At 37.0% G+C, this 23,660-nt stretch overlaps 1 protein-coding gene across 1 annotated transcript in view; it reads right to left on the reverse strand.

The window, feature by feature from the left end:
* The window catches only part of LOC124156476 (structural maintenance of chromosomes protein 3), a 34,235-nt gene that overhangs the window by 5,482 nt on the left and 5,093 nt on the right, over positions 1 to 23,660 (reverse strand). The window contains exons 8-21 of the mRNA XM_046531045.1: positions 20,714 to 20,959; positions 19,902 to 20,023; positions 19,704 to 19,811; positions 19,431 to 19,536; positions 19,158 to 19,261; positions 18,936 to 19,035; positions 18,401 to 18,564; positions 18,167 to 18,308; positions 16,343 to 16,501; positions 15,539 to 15,750; positions 14,582 to 14,744; positions 2,820 to 3,005; positions 2,279 to 2,422; positions 765 to 977 (exon numbers count right to left, since the gene is read on the reverse strand). Of these exons, the coding sequence (XP_046387001.1) occupies positions 765 to 977; positions 2,279 to 2,422; positions 2,820 to 3,005; positions 14,582 to 14,744; positions 15,539 to 15,750; positions 16,343 to 16,501; positions 18,167 to 18,308; positions 18,401 to 18,564; positions 18,936 to 19,035; positions 19,158 to 19,261; positions 19,431 to 19,536; positions 19,704 to 19,811; positions 19,902 to 20,023; positions 20,714 to 20,959 (2,169 nt within the window). The remainder of the gene's footprint in view (positions 1 to 764; positions 978 to 2,278; positions 2,423 to 2,819; positions 3,006 to 14,581; positions 14,745 to 15,538; positions 15,751 to 16,342; positions 16,502 to 18,166; positions 18,309 to 18,400; positions 18,565 to 18,935; positions 19,036 to 19,157; positions 19,262 to 19,430; positions 19,537 to 19,703; positions 19,812 to 19,901; positions 20,024 to 20,713; positions 20,960 to 23,660) is intronic.

Genomic DNA, 23,660 nt, shown 5'->3' on the forward strand with positions numbered 1-23,660 from the left:
TCCAAATGTCTACGTAGCGACGAAAAGGGTCACCTGCCTGCCACATCGACAAACCCAAACCATGTTGAATTGGTGAACTATAAAGTGCGAGAAAATCGCCTTTTAAATTTTAGGGAGGTAGCCAAAGAAGTGAACATTAGTTTTGAATCCCGTCAGAAAATTTTGATCAATATTTTGGGCATGATGCTCGTCGCATCAAAATCGTCGCAAAAAAATGCCGTTTCCACCACGATGACGTGCCAGCTCACACGCTGATCGTAACAGTTTTTCGCCAAAGCCACAACTTCCGTGATCCCAAAGCCAACCTACTCTCCAGATGTGGCTCTATCAGACTTGTTTTTGTTTCCAAGTTTAAAATCACCCTTCAAAGAGAACCGATCCAACTCTATTGCGAGCATTAAAACTAATTGTACAGCGGACCGGAGGAGGATCCCTAAGGCAGCTTACCAGGCAGAGTTTGAGAGGTAGAAGAAATCCGTGATGTCAGCCAAGGTACATATATACTTTGAGGGTGACAAGTTCGATTAAGCTGTATCCTTCGAAATAAACTAGTAAATCAAATTACTAAAGGTTTCGCGGTCCATGTTTGTAGATTTATGGTTTTTTGGGAATATCCCGCGTCAGGTTTTTAAAATGGCCGACGTTTCTTCTCCTATGCCGGAGACCTCATCAGTCCGGTTTTCCTTTGATCACACCTTGTATATGAAACACAGCCATTATCAAGATGCCAATACAGGAGAAACCAGGCCAATTCTTTCACTAACCTGCTTTGAACTAAAATTGGTGTACTTGTCAAAGGCATCCGATGGCAACAGAGCCAAGTCTCTTATTTTCTTGGTACATTCTGAGATCTTAGTCTGAAGCATGTTCTGCTTGGATGCCATCTTCTCAAGGTCCTTGGCATCTTCCTCTATCCTCTCCACAATTTCCTTCTCCTTAGCTTTCCACTTCTCCATCTCCTGTTGTGCACCTTTTTGCTGGGGTAGAAAAAGAGAGTCATTGGTAACAAGAGTGGAAACCCAGTCAAGCTAAAAATAACCCTCACAAAAAAATCTTTCAGCACTACAACAATGTGTAATTCAGTTCAGTGTGTTGGTTATCCTGACTCTGCACAACCCCAACATTCACAAATGCTTACGATACGAAGGAAAATCTGAGCTCCCTTGGGAGAGAGGGCACATAGACATCATAAACATAAATGTGTACCCATTTCACTAGCAAAAGGGATAGTCTCAATGTAACTTATTGTAAATTGCCCCAAAATAGCAAAATATTTTTTAAAAATATGCCCACAGGGGCTAGAAGTGACTTAATTCCCTGGTTAATCTGGGCTGTGGTGTTTTTACATGTGTAATGCATGTTATGTGAAATGTACCTGAAGGTGTCTTAAACTTTGTGATAAAAACATGGCAAATTGTATTTTTTCTCATCTAAAAAAATTATAATAATAATAATTGTAATACATTACTACCCAAAATACTCAATGAATAAATGAATAATAAAGGAATGAAATAATATGGATTTCAGTGACCTTGAGCATGAACCTGAACCTATCCATAGGCGGGGGCATGTGTCCCCCCCCAGGCACTTAAAAAATAGATAAGTTTTTAAATATGGTTATCATTACGATCATTTTATTCTATGTATTATGGATCCTCAATCATTTAATTTATTATTAATAACTTTCATATCAAAATAAAGAGGATATTTCTACAGCAATTGTTGTATTTTGTTTTAATGTCAAATAAGAGGACCTGTCAGACCCTTGTGCCCCCTCCCCCCCTCAGAAAAAATCCTGGATCCACCCCTGAACCTTTACAGCCAAACCAACCAGGACAATAATTTGAATAGTACTCATTAATTACAAGAAAATTATTGCCAGCCACTAAATATATGTATATTTCTTATTGACAAATAGGTAATATGATGAAGAAGTCCATAAAAATGTCAAAGATTTGTAAGGAGATGAAAACTTTCAAAATACAAAAGGCAAATTCTATAGCCATGGCCCACATGTTGTATCCAAAAAGAAGGCACAACTCCAAATGATACTTTATTCTCTTTGGGTCATTAAGAGTTTTTAAATCAAGAGAAAGAGTTATAAACAAAATGAGCAAATACTATGCTCTTCTGAATCCTAAAATACAGGTATGTCCTATGATAAAATAACCACTAAAACTTATCTCACAGAATGTGTTGATCATCCATACTGTTGTTGTTCAAACAAAAATTTCCTGAAACCATAAAAAAAGAAGAGCCTCTCACAGGCAGCACCTACCTTTTTCATCAACTCCTGGACTTTCTTCTCTGTTTCCTTAAACTGCCGATTCACCTCTTCCACCCTTGCTTCAATGGCAGCCAGCTCAGACTTGCTGTTATCTAAATGCCTCTTTCTGTCCTCCACTGATATTTCTTGCAATGCCTAGCAGGATGAGCAATGTGATTAGATAATAGTCGAGAGACAGTTGCGAATTTAGATTGTATCCTCACGGGGGATAGACAGTAGATGAAATGATTGCATTTATGCATGATATAAGAGTCCCCGGAAAACAACTCACTTTTTCGAGGTTTGAACGCTTTTAATAGAAGCAGTCTTCGATGGTATCCAAAGAAAACTAAATGAACTTCAATCATGAAACAGTGCATTTAAAACAAATTTTAAACTTGAAAATTATATTCATTTAAAAAATTTAATGATTCAGATTATGGCAGCCATTTCATTTTCAGGAGAGGCCTGCATCCCTACTTATTTCTTTCTGGTTACAGAACGGCAAAGTTAAAAAAGCACTAGCACAGATATTTCTCGGAACTTGACTCACCTGTACAAGCTCATCTTTACGACGAATCAAGTTGTTTGTGAGCAGATTCTCCAGCTTGTTCTTCTCAGCCTCTAGTCTCATACGGGTGCTGAAAGCAGATTTATTCTCCTGGGTCAGACGTCGGATGTCATCATTCAGTTTATCAACTTCCAGCTGATCTTGTACTGATAACTGCTCCATCAAGTCCTGGAAATGCAAAGAAATGAAATTTACTCATTTGAAGGAGAATAATTTTAAAGAACATGGTACATTAAAAGTCCTCTCACAAAATGAAAAAAAAAACCCCGAAAGAGTGATATAGGACAGGCTATTAAGGATGTAAAAGAGAGGCATTACAGCTCTACAAAAAGGCTGGCAGCTAGGAGAGTGGTGTCAAAGCAATCTCAGGATTGTAGACTGAAGATGACAAAAGATAAATCTCCTAGATGCACAGAACGGGGAGTGCAAAGTGAGTGGGGTGGGTGAGGGAAAGGGGGAATATGAGTTCACTTATCTTGGTGCTCACTGCCGATACCTTTGGAAGAAAAGGACAATGGTGCCCACAACACAACCCACCACGGGGAAAACATGGGGGCATTAACGTTGATTAAAACATAATACAGTAAAACCTCTTTACATCGTAATGGAGGGGACCAAAATTTGGGCAATTTGATGTATGGAGGTTCACTATAGAGAGGTTTTAGTGGTAGGCACCATTTTTTCATATCCTTGGGAAATGAAAGGTGCTACTGTCTTTTAAGCCATTATATTAATATATTTAAATATATAGGTATGCATAAGTGAACATATATTTACAATTTAATGGTTACACAAAGGTAAAAGTAAATTGTTCAAGAGGCCTTTTTAGAAAATAAATTAGTTAATGGGTTTGCTTAAAATTTTTTTCAAACTCTTTCGAAATAATGTTTTCAATTCCACGAGCACTTTTTAATGCCATTTTCACTGTAAATAAATCACTGGCTGTTTTCGTTAATGCCTTTTGACCTAAGAAATAATTCCCTGGTCTAAGGGTTGTAATTTACTAATAGTGTTCGGAGGAAAGAACAATAGTTTTATATTTCTAAACATAATTTCTTCATCCTCGTATTTATCTGCCTGAGTTTTTTTATTTGTGCAGCCTAGCTAGTTTCTTCTGTTTTTCCTCGGTTGTTTAAAATAGATGTGAGGGTGAATGATGGTATTCCAAAGGTCACTGCCTTCTGCCTGTCCTCGTTGATGGCTAGGAAAATTGCTAATTATGTGGTAATGTCAAGCAGTCGCATTCTTTTATTTCTCGAATCCATCATCAGCCTATGATTAATTAAGTAATTTTCATATTTTTTCATATTTATGGCAAATAATTGAAATTAATCCTTATTATATCTTTTAGAATTGATTTATCACTCTTATAACATGTGACTTGTTAAAGATTATAAAAATAATTAAATAAACACGTGACTACCGCAAAAAAATAGACAAAAAATTGAGCGTAATTTTGAAAATTTTGTTGAATTCCCTCTCTCCAAAATACAATGCACGTAGCGTTCCGAAGAAAAACTCTGTCGAGGGCACACAGAAACGCTAGGTCTGCGAAAGGACGTGATTTCCCGGTGAGAATGCTGGGCGAACTACTTCAGAATGCGGCGGCGATGGTAAAAAATTTCATTGCCCTACCGCGTATCAGCTAATTAGCTGCCTCCTTCACCTAAAACTGCCGCGCATGGATTGATGTTCGTTCAGTATTGCTAGAAATTGACGTCCCGGACTCCCGATGGAATAGTCAGATTTCGCGGCATAAATACGCAGGCAAGACATATGACTGTCGCTAAGCGCAATAAATTTTAAACTACGATCGTTCACGAAAGCATCGAAAAAATTACCAAGGGGGTAGTAAGAAAGTGCTACACCGGGAAATATGGGAATAAAATAATTGCTAAACTGTATTTGATTTATTTCAAGTCGCGGAAAATTCTCGAAATATTTTAATTTTAGAAGCGGAAGTAGCAGTGCGGTCGAGTAATTCAGTCTCCATGGATGGGAGTGAAGTTAGTTGAAATATTTCCGTCAGCTAGTGATTATAGGCTGCGCTGGTCGCCTCTTTTATTAACTGAACATAGTATGTAGGCACTTACAAGAAAATAAAGCCATCAGTAAAAGAAAGCGAGTGTTATCGCGCGATTTTGACGGTGATTCGAGAGAAAACGATGTGTTCTGTCTTCATTTACCGTCACTTAATATTATTAGGATAGTTGGATGCCCTAACTAATGGTTAACGTGAAAATTATTTAAGGTGTATAAGAAAAAAATAAGCGTGAAACATTTATTGCTGAAACTGTCAGTCCGTGTAGGTAATCGCGGCTGCATTAATGGTCTCTAGTTGTCTCGGTACGATTTGCGGAGGTAGTTAGGCTGCCTCGGGGCTGTCTTGTTGGTACGATGTATGGAGGTTTTACGAGATAAAGAGGTTCACTATATAGAGGTTTTCTTATAAATTTGCATGTAAATCTGACGGGACCAGAGGGTTTGTACGAAGTATGGAGGTTTACGATGTAAAGAGGTTCACTACATAGAGGTTTTACTGTATAATGTTTTTCAAAGTTGGCAACAACATCATGAAAATAGCCTATAGGCGCTATTCTTCCACTGATGACAACCAGTTTATAGGAAAAGAGATTATTCGAGTCCCCACATTGTCAATGGCACAGAGGTGTAGGCTTTCACAAGGACTGTACACCTATATACTTTCCCGAAGGGGCCTCAATAGGAGTGTGGTGAGGGGTGTAGGGACATCAGCCATTAACAAACAAAAAGGTAATGCTGCCATTAAGTTCCTAGCAAAAATAAAAAAATGATAAAATTGAATACACCCATGTCTCGTATAGCGCAATTTCGATTAGTGCAATTTCGATATAGCGCAAATTCGTTCCTCGGGGAAACATTGCAACGCAGTGTAGCCTAATCAAAAATCTTAAACGCTCTCGTGATAAAACGTGAACTTGCACTAAGTACACACGAAATTTCTATCAATTTACGCATAGTAATATTATTTCTTGCCTCAAATCTTCTTTTTTGTTTATATATTAATCGAAATTCATTGCTGCGCAATTGCCAAAAGTATTACTCGTCATTGGGTCTAGATAGCCGGCCTACCGAAGATTTATCTCGTCTCCTTAACAGAATGATAATAAATAATTTAGATCATTAATTAAGCGTGGGGCTAATGGAAATGAGTTTTTTTTCAGCAATACGGTTTGAGACGTATTTTTGCCGCCGTAGGTTACCAGGCGATTGACTTCTAGGTAGAGAGTCTACGCTAAAGCCTTCAAGGTCATCGGTATTCACGGGGGAGAAATGGAGCGGTGGCCGAGTTGAGCATTAATAGCATCAACACGTAAAAGGGTCCGCTATAGAGTCTCAAACACAATGGCTTCGTTCCCTCCCCGCAGTCGCAGGCCTTCTGCGTCTCAGGAATACAGTTCAGCAGTGGAAGGTGATTTAGATAGAGCCATACAGAGTAAAAACCAAGAGAATATGGCAAAAAATAGGAATGCGTGTAGAAAAATCAAGAATTTATCAATAAAAACTATAAACCTAGAAGAGGACTTGAGAGAGGTCAATTGCTTTGAAAATGGAGAGCGTCAAAGCGATATTGCGCGGAAGTTTAAACTCACGATGCCTTATTCTGAATAAAGACGAAGCTAAAATATCAGTGACCTCAGCCGCACCAACTTCAACCAAGCGGTCTACACATACGGAAAGTTCATGGTGAATCAGTACAAAAAGACGAGAGTGGTAATCGCTCCGAGACATTAAGTGAAAGCTCCGGTTGGTTCCAGAATTTAAACGGCAAGCAGGTATTTTCAGTGCGGCGATATCAGGTGAATCTGCAAGTGTTGATAGCGCAGCCACCACAACATTTTCTGATGAACTCCAAGCTGTGATTGAAAGTGGCTCCTTTCCCCCTCAACTAGTTTTTAGTGTTGATGAGACGATATTCTTTTGGAAAAGAATGCATTCTCGTTCATTCATTTTCAGGGAAGGAAAACCTGGGTCAGGTTTCAAGGCATTTAAAGACTGTTTCACGTAGCTGCTAATGACTCGGAGGACTTCAAATTAAAATGATTTCTCATCCATAAACTCCGCTAGCTATGAAATGGCATTTAAAGTAGCATTTTCCTGTCATTTCGATGAGCGACAAAAGGGCCTGGGTGACACAATAGTTGTTTTTAGACTAGTTTGAAAAATCATCAACTGCCGGCAACGCATTACGATCCCCTGAGATAGCAGATGTTAGCCCACCCGCACGACAGGATGGAATTTCGAAAGCACGTAAGAATTTTTTTTAACGTGAATAAAAGTCTTTGAATGCGTGAATACTATCTTTAAAGATGTTTGAAACTATAAATATTTATAGAAATAATGTTTTCTAAGGCTTTTTATGGGAATATAGATGTTTTAGAGGAAATTCAATACCCAAGACCTATGCTACCAGGAACGCATCCCTATCTTCCCTATGTTAAAACGCTCTCGTATAACGCAAATTCGTATAGCGCAAAGACCCCAAGGAACGCATCCCTTGCGCTATACGAGACATGGGTGTACAGCAAAACAAACAACCTTCAGGCAGCATTGCTTATTAAAAATGAAACCGGTAATAAGAGACCAGATATTTATAATAATTTCATTTTAAGGACCATACACTACAACAGCTTCAATCAAGCTTAACACGTTCCGTGCTGATGACGTAGCGTCTACGTCATGGCAGCCACTACCCAGTGACTGATGACGTAGACGCTACGTCATGATTCCCTTTTGCGTTATGTTCCGCCCTGAGCGCCAGCCACCACTGTTAGGGTATGGAAGAGGGTCAGTCACCACTCTTCGCCTGTTTGCCGTGCGGAAAGCTCCGAAAAAAATTTTTTTTCGATTTTTTTCTGTGTTTTTCTATTTTACCCGGTTTTTCTCTGCAAGGACGTCTTTGGGAGTGGCTTTTTACAATGTATTTTTTATTACTTTCATTTTATAATGCAGAAAACAGTTATATATTCTCACAATTGTTATTATACCTTAAAAAAACTTTTACAAATATTCAAAGCGAAATAATAAAAAGATAATTTTGCATTTGACGAGGATAGGTAATTACTTTATTACAAGGTATTTTATCTTTCTTTATGACTTTTAACGCAATGATTAGATTGTGTTTATTTAATTGGTTTTTACAAGAAGGAATACAAATATTTTTCCCTTGTTGCTATTTTTATTTTTAACTTCAATTAACGCTATCGTGGTAAATTGCTTAGCTGGTTGCCTAATTTCGGACATACTCCAGGTATGTGTATTTTTATCCTTACGATATTAATAAATACTTCCGTTCTTATACTTTTAAAGTTTCCGAGTGAATTTCATTTGCTATGATTTCATCATGGCAAAATGTGTTGTTATCCCTATGTTTATTTGCTGCTATGCATGAAATAATAAATATATTTGCATAAATTTTACAATAACTTCAGTAAAGTCCTGGTTCCACATTGCAATTTATTTTTACTATTTACATTTCATGCACAATAGCTAGACTTCCCCATCCTTATGTTCACTAGCATTTGCATTAGAGACTCATTACTTGATTTTTTCCATAATATCTGAAATACTTACAAGCATTCTATTTGGCATCCTCCCCAACAAAAAAAGCCTAAGAGAACAATTTCCACTAACCCAGTTACATGCCGCCGAACTCGGAGAAACTGATCCGGCCCGAGGATATATACAGTGGAAGCCCCTTATAACGAGTACGGGATATAGCGACAAGCTCGAATTAGCAACAGCTACCCAAGGAACCATTTTAAACCCTATGATTTAAATGTAAAATAAATTCATACTAGCGATAATGGCTCGATTCCTCTCTTGCGCCATTCGTAATTACGACAGGTTGACTTTTTGACCACGTGCCACATCTCTGGAATTCAATGCTTTTAAAACGGCATTTTTTCCACCAACGTCGATGTCTACATGTTCCGTATTCTTCTTTCCTTAATAAATTTCTCGAGTACACATTTCATTGCTCTTTTGTCATCTCCCTCCCGCGCCTCCGCAGTGAGGTTAAAAATTATTCCGCCCATCTGCAAGCACCATGGCTGGTAAACGCAAGTCCTTGGATTTAAAAACCAAAATGAGAATTATTGCAGATTGTGAAAGTGGAGAGTGTTCAAAGAGTGAAATAGCGAGGCGATTTGGAATTAATACATCGACATTGTTCACTATTTTAAAGAAAGAAGAACAAATTCGTTCGGCAGTGCTTAAAGAAGGGCGTCCAAGCCTTCAAAAACACCTGTGGCCCGGAGAGCATCCGCAGCTAGAAACTACTCATTTCTCGTGGTTTTGCCAGCAAAGAGCCGCAGGGATTCCTATCACCGGCCCAAATGAAGGCTAAAGCTGAGTATTTGTGTGAGAGGTTTGGTGAAGACAATTTTAAGTGCTCGGATGGATGGTTTGCACGATTTAAAAATAGGAAGGGGATATCCCTTCACAAACTATCCGGTGAATCATCAAGTGTCGACGTTAATCCTGTGAAAGGCTGGGCTTCGGTCCTTAAAGACTATTTGGACAATTACAGCCCCTGCGATATTTACAACGCGGATGAGACGGGCATATATTTTAACCTTCTCCCGGACAAAACTCTCGCCACTCGAACGGACCCCTGCAAACGAGGGAAGAAAAGAAAAGTAACTGTTCTTTTATGCGCCAATATGGATGGTTCAGATAAGTTAAAACCGTTCGTGGTGGGGAAATCCGCCCATCCCCGATGTTTTAAGGGAGTTAAAACTCTCCCTTGCACTTACGAAGCAAATAAAAATGCTAGGATGACGGCTGCTATCTTCATGCAGTGGTTACGAGCGTTTGATGCCAAGATTGGTGGAAGGAATAAAAAAGTACTATCATTCATTGACAATTGCCCAGCCCACCCACCAAAAGAACTAAGAAACGTTAAAATTGAGTTATTGCCGCCTAACACTACAGCCGTGTCCCAACTCGTTAGCCATTAGGCATCATGTATTTAGCCAGCCAGATTCTGGGCAGCCAACCGCAAGGGAGCATGAAATGGGACATCCTTACGCAGGTGCTGCCATCTACTGGGCACTAGACCAATGCAAAACAAGAGATAATCGGAATGATATGAACAAATGATGAACAAAACCCACCCTAAATTGTTAAAATGTGATGTGTCAAGTGATTTTGAGTATTAGATGCCGGAGAAGAGTATTTTATCATAATTTTAGTATCTTAGACAACCTTTTAGTAATAGTAAAGTAGGGGTATACTTTCAAATTCGTATTTTTAGTTCCGTATGGCTTTGTTAAAGAGGTTTTAGCTAAGTTTGTGGCGAAATGTTAGCGTATATTCCTTTTAATTGGTTTGCAATATTTCAATCGTCTCTCAACCAAGTACTTTTTCGAATTCCTTATAGTTTAGCAATTTAATTTCTAGTTTTGTATTATTAAGAACGGGTCTATTTAGTCTATTCAAACGATTACCGTCTGACTTGGGAATTATTTTCAAATTTTATTTAAAGTATGGTTTACGTGCATAAATCAGGTTTCGGTATCATCTTGTAATCACTATAGATTTTAATTTTTGTTACTTATTCCGATTCCAATTTCGGGACTTTGTCCAATAACATATAATAATAATGGTTTATTCTTACGGGTGTTAACCTATGGTACAAAAAGTGTTAAATAAGAATTTAGACATAGTTTTACATCATTAAGTATATATTAGAAGCATATAAACATCAATAAGCATTATTTAACCCGTTAAAAAAGTAAACGGTAGCAAAAGATAACATGTGATCGGTATAAAAAGTTATAAAATAACATATACATACATAAGAAGCATATAAACATTAATTAGCATTAAAATTAACGCCGCCTTCTCTTTAACTAATTTCTCCGTAATTCTTACACTTCCATTAACGCAATTTCATTATTATAAACAAAATAAAAATTAATAATTATTCGAACAAGTCTCAAAATATCAACACTACTTGCAAACAAGTACTATGTTGACAGCCATGATGCCCTTTCTCCTGAAGACGCTTTGCACGCTTTGAATCATGGGAAAAGTGGGGCGAAGGATGCACTCCTCGGTGCCTAAATCTGGCGGCCGCGTTAGCTGCCTAAATTCCCTCCCTTATGCTGGCTAACGAGTTGGGACATCCTTCCAAGATGGCGTCATGGCTAAATCCTGGAATTGGCATAGCCAAATGGCCAATTGGGACACGGCTTACGAGCGTTCTTCAGTTCCAGTCAGCATTCCTATCAAAAAGTGTGCGCTACTGCCGCTAGAGGTCTCTACATCCGCTGATATTGCGTCTGATTGCGTGAATCTCTACGAAACATAAATATTGCTAACAGATAGACAAAGAGTGGACTTCATTTATCATTTGTCCTTCTATTTATTTGAAACAGTTTTTTACCCTTTCCACCGAAGATAATTGATATGACTAATATGCTTTTAGATGCCGTAATGCTATTCGGTTTCATGATTCCGATAGCATTTGAGTCGGCTGTTTTGAAACACGATAGTAAACCATTCGTACAGGCAGACTGGAAGCATAAGAAGATTACTTCCACCTTCATTCCGCCGTTAACCTGAAAAAGATAGAATTGCAATGCTCATGTGGAACCCTAAAATTTTATCACGAGCCTTTCGTCACCCAATTGCAGCAGCCTCCCATCATTTTCATTACTACTCGGAAAGATAGAAGGTATGAATTTTTGAACAGATTCCGAAGTTTTAGCATTTAATAGTCTGATGCATAGCCATAACTGGTAGTTATGACATGTATATTTGGAGCATCCAAGAAATAAGGATAATAACAGCTCATAATGCACAGTTCAGTACGAGTGAGTCTGAAGCTGGAACTTTTAAAATCGACTTCTTAATGCCTCGGCATATAGCATCCTGCATAATTACATATGATTTGATCATAGATTGCAAGTGAATATGATCATTAGTGAATTGAATGTTCGAAATAATGATTTAAAACGGCTATCATGCTGCAATTTTCGCCTCTCAGCAGAAACAGCCGTGATGACGCCTGATGAGTGATTTTTTGTGACGATGTAATTGCATTCGGTAACAACGACAACTCACTATAGCGACAGATTTCTCTGTTCCCAACAGCTGTCGTTATAAGGGGCTTCCACTGTACATCCGAGGATATAAAATGGGCTATACGTGTCCTGAAGGAAATTTACTAGATGGAAATATTTAACCATAGAAGAAATTCCCCACTTTTTGGCCTTATTTTTCGTGCTAGAATTATCCAAATCTCCTGTATCTCCAATAATTGAAAAGCTTGATCTTTATATGACTTGCATTGCTTCAGGAGAGAGAAGTCGCTTGATCAATTCATGTCAATTCTCCAAGCCCTTCAAATCAACAAGAACCTATCTACGTTCTCTGACTCTAACACTCCTCTGGCCCACTGATTATTCAAAATTAGCCCCATATAGACGCATTCAAGGAATCAATGGAAAAAGTAGTGACATGCTCACGTGACCTAAGTTTGGAAGAGTCTATGGTTCCTTGGAGAGCTAGGCTGGGATATAGTGAATATGTGAGGGGAAAGCACTACAGGTTCGCAATAAAGTTGTATATGTTGACGGAAGCAAAGGGTTTGGCACTGCAGGTCCTCCAACTCAGAAGTGTCTGGAAAAGGGCATTCGGAGAAGATGGTAAAGAAGGAGGAATCCACCAACTGAAATCACTGTTGCTGAAACATAATTTTTATTCAAAGAAAATTTTTGAAAAATTCCTCTCATCGACTTTTTAATTCCAGTTATAGAATCTCTTATGACAATATCTGTACCTTCGATTCCTTTGAGGAGATAGTCATCCTAGCCTGCCTCAACCAAAACCAAGGGCTTATTAGGACATTTACCCGATTATATGAAAAACACAATAGACAGAAAAGACGAAAACAGAAGAGATGTAGGCAGTGCTTCAAGAAGAATGTCAACCAGGATACATCATATTATAGCCCTGCCTATCTGATCCTCGATTGTGTCTTGACTGTTTCCAGAAGTATCACAAGAATTTGTGATGCAGAAAATTATTTACCCAGCAGAAAAAAATTATTTTTTAATGTTTACCTTTTATATTTTCTATTTCAATATTTATTTAAAATGATATTACTTTATGCGAAGTATTTAGTAACTAAAAAATTATTCTAAAAATGCTGGTCAATTTTTGATTTGTAAAACAATATGTTTCGTTGCAACAATTCTTCGTTTATACAAAATTTCCCTTTCATTTATAAACCAATGTTTATCATTATAAAATCTTATCCAAAGGATATCATATTGTTCATAATAATTTTTCCACAATAGGGAGCAACACTTTTGCTGGAAATATTGGTAATACTCGCAATATTTTCTTTTGAGCAATAAAACATTTAAAATCGTATTTGAATGTATCATTTCCAGATTATAAAAATAATGTTTGCTGCATTACTATTTCCATTAGTTTTTTCCAGAAAGCGATAAAGTCTGAACGGGTTTTCGCTACAGTACTGACAAAGGGCAAAGAAATGTGGGAAACATGTAGGTGTGTTGCGGGAAGGTATCAAAAGTTTGACAGGATACTTTGAAAACTTAAATTTCAAATTTTCAACAAATGAAGGGTTATTTTTTAAAAAAAAGTGCGAAAACATGTAGCAGGCATCACAAATCATAAGATCACGTCGTTAAAATAATAATAAAAAAATACAAATTTTTGCCAAAAAGTCAGCCACAGGGCATTTTCTTCAAAAAACGGTCAGCACGGAATGTGTTAATAGCTCTTTACACTTGGGATTAAAAAAAATCCTATTACAAATATTTCGAAGAACTAGATGTATGCATTTTTCAAATTAATATTTATCTTAAGGAGTTCTAATAGAGAAATGAAGAAAATTAAACTACCAAGATAATGCCAAAATCATCCGTATGTTTTATATACTTTTGGGAAAGAGTAAAAACAACCTGCAGAATATTAAAAAAATGCAATATTTAAATTCACCTGTTCATAGGAGACATTTATTATTTAATACTGAAATCTATGAAATTATTATTGCACTGAAAATTTTAAACTAATTTAAAGTAAAACTTAACTACAATAAAAATGATCTGGATATTTTCATGGAAACCTTTAGAAACCACATAGCACTTACTGCAATGAAATCTGAGGCAATACCCTGCATACAAAAATACTCTATTGTACTTTATCGAATGACAGTAAAAAGAAGTTAGGCTTTCCTCACTTTTTCCAGATACTGCATTAGAAAATAAGAGTTATTATGTAAGCTGTTGCGGCAATGCAATTATAAGCATAGGAAAAATGATATGCACAAAGTTTCGTGAATCATAAAGATCATGATAAAAATAAAAGGTAGGCTATGCCACTGTTATTAGTAAGGCAATTGCAAACGAATGTTATGATTAAAGTCATCAAGCCAGCTGCAGTAAATTCGCAGTATGGTCAGCTACTCAACAAAGACCGATTTCCAAAATATAAGTGTTGTTGAAATTTTTTGAACCGTTGATTTGTTTTTTGATATCAATGGTTGTCATTGATATCAAAAAACAAATCAATGGTACAAAATGGATGTCAATAGTCTGCCTTTAATTTAACAAAACATGCAAAAAGTATTTGTTTTGAGCTGCTCCATCACCGTGGAATCTATGTTAGATGGGTACATGGTTTTTTAGAAATAAACTGTAATGCACATAAAGTGGTTTCCCAACCTGGTGCAATTCTGACTCCAATCCTTCTTTTGTCGTCAGCATCGCCTCCAACGATGACTTGAGCTGAGCAAGTGAGCGCTCCTTTGGCGTTCGAGAACGCTCTATTACACTCAATTCTTCCTTCATCAGGCGAATATCAGCTTTCACTTTATCAAAAATATCTCTGAAATCAGAAAAGAGAAAAAATTGGTATTTTCACTCATAAACAGATACAAAATAATGTACTAATACAGCAGACTCCCGATTATCTGGGTGTGGTTTATCCAGGTTGCGGATTATCCATGCATGATTTTCACTCTCACTCAATTTTTTCCTCAATCTTTATAAAACAAAATCATTGGAATTATGCCATTAATGCTAGGATATACGGAGCTTGTTATTTCCGTTAGAATCCCCTCCGTAAGATAGAAGCGATCACACGCTAGCTGCATTCACAGGAGCACCGTGTTCCCGTTTTCCAAGCCTTGCAGTGCGCGACCACGCTCCTTGATCACGGATATACGTCGCGCAGCAGTTGCAACCCGGGCAACTAGTGCGAGATGTGACTAAATGGCGTGGTGCCTGACAGTGTAGTTTCCGACGTCAAGCAGTGGTTTTGAAGCATTTGTGCAAACAACTTTTCTGTATCCTTGATCACACAGCCATGGGTCTGTGCTTTTAGATACCATGTCGTACCTGGATCAGTAGGAATACGAGTACAATCATGTTATCGCCGCTAAAAATATTGCGAACTGGCGAAGAAAGCTCTCTTTGACTCTAAAATAACAGAATAACTGCATAAATAATAATACATTGTTTTACGTATATTATGAGCATTACAAGACATTTAAGTGAAAGTTTGGATTATCCGTGCTTTTCGATTATTCGTGCCGTCTCTCCCCATCATTAGCCCTGATAATCCGGAGTGTGCTGTTCACTTTTTTTAAATTTCTCTCAACGTGGTGTCCAGGTTATTACTTGGCCTTGCTATTTTTTGTCTCCGTCTTCTGCATCTCAGAAACAATTTTATTGATCTCGCTCTCCGTTTGCTGGAGGGTTGACCTCAGTTCCGCTAGCTCCCCTTCTGACTCACGAATCTGGACCATCAGGACAGAGCGATTCTTTTGAATTTCCAGTCTTGACCTCGACGTATTGAAGTAACCACCAGTGAGTGAGCCCTTTGATGACACCTATTGACCAAGGGAAAACTGTGATAAGCGCAAATACATACACAAGTGCAATGACGACATATACATCATCAGAATGCAAGTTTTATAGTTTCATTATCACAAGAAATTCTTTTTGTAATATTGAATGGGTGGAGAGTCCAAAGGTGGTTTCAAGGAAAATCCAAAGCCACCTACTTGCTCTCAAAATTGCACTTGATAAAATGGCTTCAAAATTTTATTATGACAACAAACATCATTGTTATTGACATTCAATTTCATATACACTAGTATATTACGTAAAAAAGTTGCTGTGAAGGCACAAAGAAAGTCTAACACAGAAGAGTACACAATGACCACAACCAAATGGTCTGAAGAGGGATATTTTCATAACTATGTACTCATTTTTGTTGCAAATTTAAGAGAATATTTAATAATTTGTCACCACTTATTACACATCCGGTTCCTATTCTCGAATATTCGAGGACTTTCGAGGATTTTCTCCATGAGGAATATCATGAGAAGCATTTCAACATGTGGACCATGAACTACCAGAAATTATAAAATTGCAATCTTCAATAAAATATGAGCGCAACGTCGTAGGAAATTCACTCACCTGATCACCATCAAGCGTAACGCAGTCAAGGGCAGTAGTTCGGGCAAGTTGAGTAGCTACCTCAAGGTTACGACAAATTAAAGTCTTTCCAAAAATATATCGAAGAGCTTTGTCGTACCTCTCTTCATAATTTAGTTTGGAGACCATTGGAATGGCATCCTGGAAAAAGAAAAAAGCACATTTAATGTACATTTTGAAAAGAAACATGAGCACATACCTTTTGCCAAAAGTGATGATAAACTGAAGTTTTTTTCCGGTGAATTTGAGATTTAAGTAAAAAGGAATGACTGTCTAACATAAAAATGTGGAATAGAACATCTACGACTTGAATGGATTCTTTCTAAAATTGGTGGCAAAGTTTGATAAATTGGAAAGAAAAAAAAAAAAAAACTGGCTAAAGTACATAAACATGATATTTTGACATAATTATGATGAAAAAAAAAACACTTAAATCAAAATATTCAATGCATGTTATTCATTTTTATTTTTGCAACAAATATCTAGCTGACCCCGCCTAAAAGAAACACGTTCCACACTAGACCTGACTCCATTACTTCAAATCTAATCATTTGCTTTATCATGAAGACGTACATCTGAAGTTATTAGTAGTCAATAAAATCAATGGTAAATCACTAATAATTATTTCATTCATCAGCCAAGGTGGATTTAGGGGGCATGTGACCACTCCCAAATGCTTAGAAATCAACAAGATTTTTAATACGTTATCATTGCGTTCGTTTTACTTTGTGTATTACAGAGACTAAATCATGTAATTTTATATTAATAACTTTCATATCCAAATAAAGAGAATATATTCTACAGTAATTGTTGTATTCTGTTTTTGCCCTCAAATGTGAGAAGACCTGTCAGACCCTTGTGTTCCCCTTCCTCCGGAAAAAATCCTGGATCTGCCCCTATTCATCATTACAAGACAAGACAAAATTATTGCATTATATACCAAGTCAAAATAGCTCAACAGATAAGGTGGAAAGACAAAGTCATACGTGGGTACTTCATCTACCTTCCCTTTTACCATATGATTCGAAGGCAAAACAAGTATTTTCTTCTTAGTTTTTTGAATTTATACCATGAAAAATACTTGAGAGACAAAATTACTTTAACTGACCCTGGTTCTTTGCTTCCGTCATTAGTACATTTTTGATCAAACATTCATCAAACCCAGGCAGAACCAGATGAAAAATCCAGGAAGTAAAGAACCACATCTAAGTCATGCTGATAAGTAGTTAGTTCATAGTTTCCAAAGGACTCATTGTCAAGTCTCTCAACTGTAACGGATCGGGTTGTTACTTTAGCAAAAGCGTTGGCCTCCCACCCTGCTGGCCCAGGTTCATATTTCTGTGGTGGTGAAAATTTCTGGACACTACCTGATCCCTGTTCGAGTGCTTTGTGGAGGGGACTTCAAATTAAATATACTGCCCTTCGAATGGGAAGTTGAGATATGGCTCCCTTGGCACCTATTGTTAAAAGTAAGATAATGCTGATGCTACGTTTCTCTCCAACTATCCTTCCTTAACGTACAAATAACCTAACCTGTCCATTGCCTCCTCCAAATGACTAACTACCTCTGCCGGTGAGCACAATAAGCCAGGTTGCATGAAAGACTCAGTGACTCAAGAAGTGTTCTTGACTGCTGAAGGTTGTGGCTTTGAATCTTGCCGGAGCGGCTTACACCAATCTGGGCTTGGATGTGTTTGTTTGTCAGAGTTAAATGTAAGGACTTAGGAGCATCTAAATTATACTCTAAATAAAGATGATATTACTACCATTATTATTACAATGAGTGGTCAATTAACAGGGACTTACATTTGTTTGGGGATACGACTGCACTTTCACATTTAAACGATTAAGGGGCATGAATGTAACTTCTCCAGGTAACTTCTGTCTGTTCATCTCCTTTAAAATTTGAGTGCCAACACGGTCTGACTCCACAATGTGATGAAAAAGTCTGAAAAAGCATTAAAGGTGGAAGTTAACTCAGACATACCCTAAGACACAAAATAATGTGAAATCAAAGAGGAATCAAACCACAGCTCCTACCTGTTTCCAGCAGTCACCTCAACAGCAGTATAAATACTCCTTTCGCAGTCAAAATTTTCAATCACTGGTCCATAGTACGCTTCAGCCACCTGCTCATACTGCCCCCCACGCTCTCGGAATGTGTCTAAGACTTTCCTTACACTGTCTCTGCCATTTAGAATGGGCTGAAATGAAAAATAAATTTGTCGAGTATTATACTTACATACAGATAAATGACAGATATTTTACTCTCTTACCACAGCCAAAATTTCTGTCAACACAATAAGGCTATGCAACAGCTTGAAATAAGTTATGAGTTAAAAACTGAGTTTTCGATTTTTTACAAGAGAAATGGAAAATAACCTCAAGCTTCTTAAGTTTCAAGCAATTTAGCAATGCAGTATTCAAAATTATCATAAATAAAATACAAATGATTATCAAACTATAATTTAATACGCCTCTCACTTCACTTAAGCATCATAAAAAGAAATGAATAGTAAGATCCTAATCGTACATTGGAATAATAGGAGCATTTCTTCGTCTAGTGTTAGTTTACCTTGCCAGCCATAGAGCGAAGAGACTGATCTGCTTTAGCCAAATCTTCTTTAAGCGACGACAAGTTTTGTTGAATAGTGTTCTCTTTTCTCCAGTGCTCGCTAAAAATAAGCAATTGAATTAAAATCATGACTGAACAGAATTACAAACTCAGAATAAATAATAGAACACTAATTGCATACTAACAGTCCCTTAGTCTATACAGACATGAGCCGACACTTACTTCCTTTCACTCTGCAACTGATCTTTTCTTTTCTTCAGCTCATAGAAACCTTTGTTGTGCTCATCAATGTTTTGTCTATAGTTTTCCATTTCATTTGTTTGGTCCTGTGAGTAAATCAAATGCAAAAGTATTATACTCAGTCCCATGCTTGGATTACATGACAACTCACTACTGATATATTAAAGCACTAATATCATTGCCTATGAGTAAGAGTAGAGGTTTTAAAACTAAGAACATGAAGTAACTGTAAAATTTACGGCCATAACTACATACCTCAATTTTTTTCTCCAGCATAACTTTCTTTTCTGCATCCTTGCGCAAATCTTCAGTTAATCTATCAATCTGCTCTTTCTTATCTTTTAAAGCTTTGTTGAGAGACCTAAAAGCATTAAAACAATTGGAATTTACATAATTCACTTTTAAATTAGCAGACTAATGATCTGAAATAAATACGTATTATGTAATTTAATATTATAAGATGATTTTTAGTGAACAAGCAGTTACAATTATTTTCCGCAAACAAAACTGTGGATGAAGTATACTCACTTGAGTTCCTTCTGAATCCATTGATCCCTCTGTTCCTTGGATGTGAATTGACTGCCACGGCCCTGCTTTGCATACAGCTCCTTGCGTTTCTGTTCCTTCAGAGCCAGGCTGAATTAATGAGACAAATTATGAATGAAATGAATACAAAAATAAACCATTGCGTTGCAAGCATTACGAAAACGGAGACTCAACACTTACTCTCTCGTGCACTCCTCTTCCCTCCTCTTCATCTCATCATACTTTGGTTTCAGTTTCTCCAAGTCAGCCTCTTTCTGTTCAATCGTTTCCCTCAATTTGTCCAGTTCCTTCTCTGCTCGTTCCTGAAAACAATGGGAACAATCTGTTAGACAGCACAACAAACAATAGGGTAGTTTCCTTCATCAAAGAAAACGAAAGGCATTGATTGAGATTCATTACCCACCATTAGTGTTGTCATAACATACAAATTATTTGGTTTTAGAATTCCCAGTTTAGGCGAATGGCAATGGTCAATTTTAACCTCATTTGAAAAAGGCAGGATTGGCGCCCATGCGACGCCACTATGAGAGCATTAATACTGTCTGAGCAACAATGCAAATATCCTTCGGAAAAATTTGCCAAATTTTGATAGCGAGTAATGACCATTTGGAGTAAGAATAATGCAGCATGCGATTTGCCCAAAGCAGATTGGAATGCTTTTATGGCATATATAATGTGTAATCTGGACGCCAATCATATCAAAGAGTCTTACATTATCCAAACTTTAAAATTATACTCTATTTAATGGCACCATGACACTGAAATTGTGTAAATCTACGAAGCATTTGACGAATATTACAAACAGAGAGCAATGTTTTTGTGTTGTTTCCGAAAAGAAATGTTCATAGGAAGTTTGTTAACACAAACCTATGATTTTTAGGTTCCGGAAACTTCATAACAATGAGTCTTCTGTACAATGCAAAAAAGTTTCACCATAAATATCAACAGATTTCACAATGAACCTCAATTTACTCTACTTCTGTAATAGGTACCTTTGATTTGTTGTCTCCTAACACCTCATCAAGGAGATCCTTGATGGTAAGTTCCAGCTTTGTCCTCTCCTTGAACATCTGCTGTTGCTCAGCACTTAACGTGTCACGCTCCTCCTTAGCAGACTGCACTTTCCCCTTCAGTTCCTTCACTTCCTTGGAGGCTGTCTTGGCGCTCTCCTGAGCCTTCTGCAACAGCGACCGGTAACGCTCCTGCTCATCACCACTCGTCTTCCTCTGCCTCTCCATCTGCAGGAAGAAATTTAACACACAGCTAGAGCTTAATCCAGGCCAAGTTAATCAGGGATTTTAATTCCAAATGGGACCCAATCAAACTTCCATTAACTGCTTTTATTTTTTTGTTTATCGAAATACCTTCAAAAGTTTTGAAACAAAATAATCTCACAGATGTTAAACATTATTAAGAGCACTTACCATAAATACACAATATTTTAATCCTGTACATCATTTTCATGGAATACTAGTTCCTGAACATGACAATGAACAGTTCAATTGGATGCAACTCGATAAACATTCAGTGAAATCATCCAAAGAGTTTTAATCATACTTTCATAATTTGTTCCACCAAGTATCACCTGAATCTGATATCTTAATCCCCATTAATTAACCAACTGTTGTTCACTAAAATATTTTCTGTTTACAGTAAAAAATTTGTTAAAGATAAAAAAATACATAGGTACTACTGCAAATCTAGAATAATTAGAAATGATTCTAACAATGGTTCACATTAGGATATAAGGAAATTTTTTTACAGTGGGTTATTTCCACAACGGAATGAAGTCTTGATTTTTTGGTTCAAAAACAAAAGCTATATATGTACTTGAATACAGTAAAACCTCACTTATGAAACTTTCAGCAGAAAACCAAAAAAAGTTTCATAAGTGAGGAAGTTTCATAAGTGAGGTTTTTCGGTATTTAGCAAGAAATCCTATCCTATTCGAGACTCAAATGACCGATGGCGGCGCTGCTGTCAGTGACGTTAATTTCCAATATGGCCGCCAGAGTGATGGTAAAATCAAAACAATCATAAAGCTTTGGCTTACGGAGAGAACATAAACCATAATATCAAGAGCTAATAAGTTAGAAATATTCTTTAAAACCTTCGTACGGTGTATTTCTCGGCTTTTTTCGTCCGTAAGAAGATCTATAACTGAAGAAAACTGCTTGACGATGTAACTAAAGGTGTTTATAATGTACCTAATCATTACGAGTCAGGTTTGATTCTCGACTTGCATCTATCCGACTCGTATCGCGTTACTTCCTACCCATTTCTATGGATTACACTACAAAAGAACTTAATAGTATTTCATACACAACCTGCCGCTTCAATAAATAGAACCATTTCAGGCAGTTTCGTGTTGTATTTTGGTGCCACAGCCGTCTGCTTCACTGATGTGGATTGCTGTGTTCACCTATATTCCGGATAAGAAATGAACTAAATAGTTATGTGATGTGATTTACCATTGGGAAATGAAATTGTTTGGTATGATTTAGAAATTTAAGGACGACTTAAGTATCTTTACTGTTGATTCCCTGTTCTTGGTAAAATCATGGAGACGATAGTTCTTCATTCTTTATCCCCATGTTGGAGTATGTACACTGAACAGCAAGGTTTCAGATAAATAATGTCTACTATTACTAATTAAGCTATATTTAATAATTTTTTGACAATTCCTCAGATGAAAATATACAAGTTGGTGTAATTAATAGGTAATTTGCAAAAGGCTTGTATGTATGTTAGGTTTTATAAATCGTCTGCTTTGAGCAACAAAAACACATTCATTTGCTCAAAGTATTGCATTCAGAACTGGTATGCCCTATTCTCGAATATAGCATCCTTATTATAAAGTGTAAATGATTACAACTGAAAGGGTACAAAGCAAATTTTAAACTACTATGGTGGATTCAATACTAATCATACCCCATGCAGAGAAACAATGCAAATTTTGGATATCCAACCGCTGATGGTTAGAAAGCAACTGAATGACCTGATATTTTTACATGAATTATGTCATAGTATGATATGTTGTACTTGTCTTCATAGTATTAGTTTTAATTGTTCGGTCACTCCAGAAAGGAATTGAAATATTATCTTTGTAATATTCTGTAGAATCCATAATACTTATAGGAGTCTTATTAACACCAGTTTATGGTTATTCGACAGAGCATCAGATGAAATTGGCTGGGTTTTAAATTTAAATTGGGTGTCACAGTAAAATAATAATCCGTTGAATGAGTTATTGTAACTGTCTACGGGGAAAGGAATTTGGGGACTAAGTTTTTTTTGCCCACTATTACATTTCAGAGTCGAAATGAAAATTGGCATTGCCTTGAATGGGTGAAAGTCGTCCATTTCTTGTCTAAAGGCAATATGTTCTGTGATTATGTGGGACTTCGAATTGACACCTGGAATCAATCAAAATAAGCTAATAATGTTTACCATAGCCCATATATTACTAATTTACACCGTGAGACGCTGTTAAAAATCGTTCGTTCAATGGTTCAGTGGGTTCATCCTCCTTGCTATTGAAACTTAATGTCTATCTATACTCAGCAACTTTAGGAAAATTGTTCAATAGCACAACGCGCACCGAATAAAAAAACATATTTATCAGACTAACAAGGGCAAATACCATCCCGCTCATAATAATGGCAATGCAAATATTGAGTATGTTATATTGAAAATTACGAAAACAGCGATCATGGATATCGGACACTTTGATGCATTGGATATACGCTATTTTTCTTCTTTTTTCTTCGTGACCTGACACATGAACGATTTTCAATTTAAAGAATACAATATTAATAGCTATAACATGTAAAACCAACGTATCTCCTTTTAAATCGTCCTAAGCAAGAGCTTTCTGCTCCTACCTACGTGCGGGAACGACAGCCGTCGCCTCGCTTTGAAACAATTCCACTGGTGCCG

The sequence above is a fragment of the Ischnura elegans genome, chromosome 3 (assembly GCF_921293095.1).
Source record: "Ischnura elegans chromosome 3, ioIscEleg1.1, whole genome shotgun sequence".
NCBI lineage: Eukaryota > Metazoa > Arthropoda > Insecta > Odonata > Coenagrionidae > Ischnura > Ischnura elegans.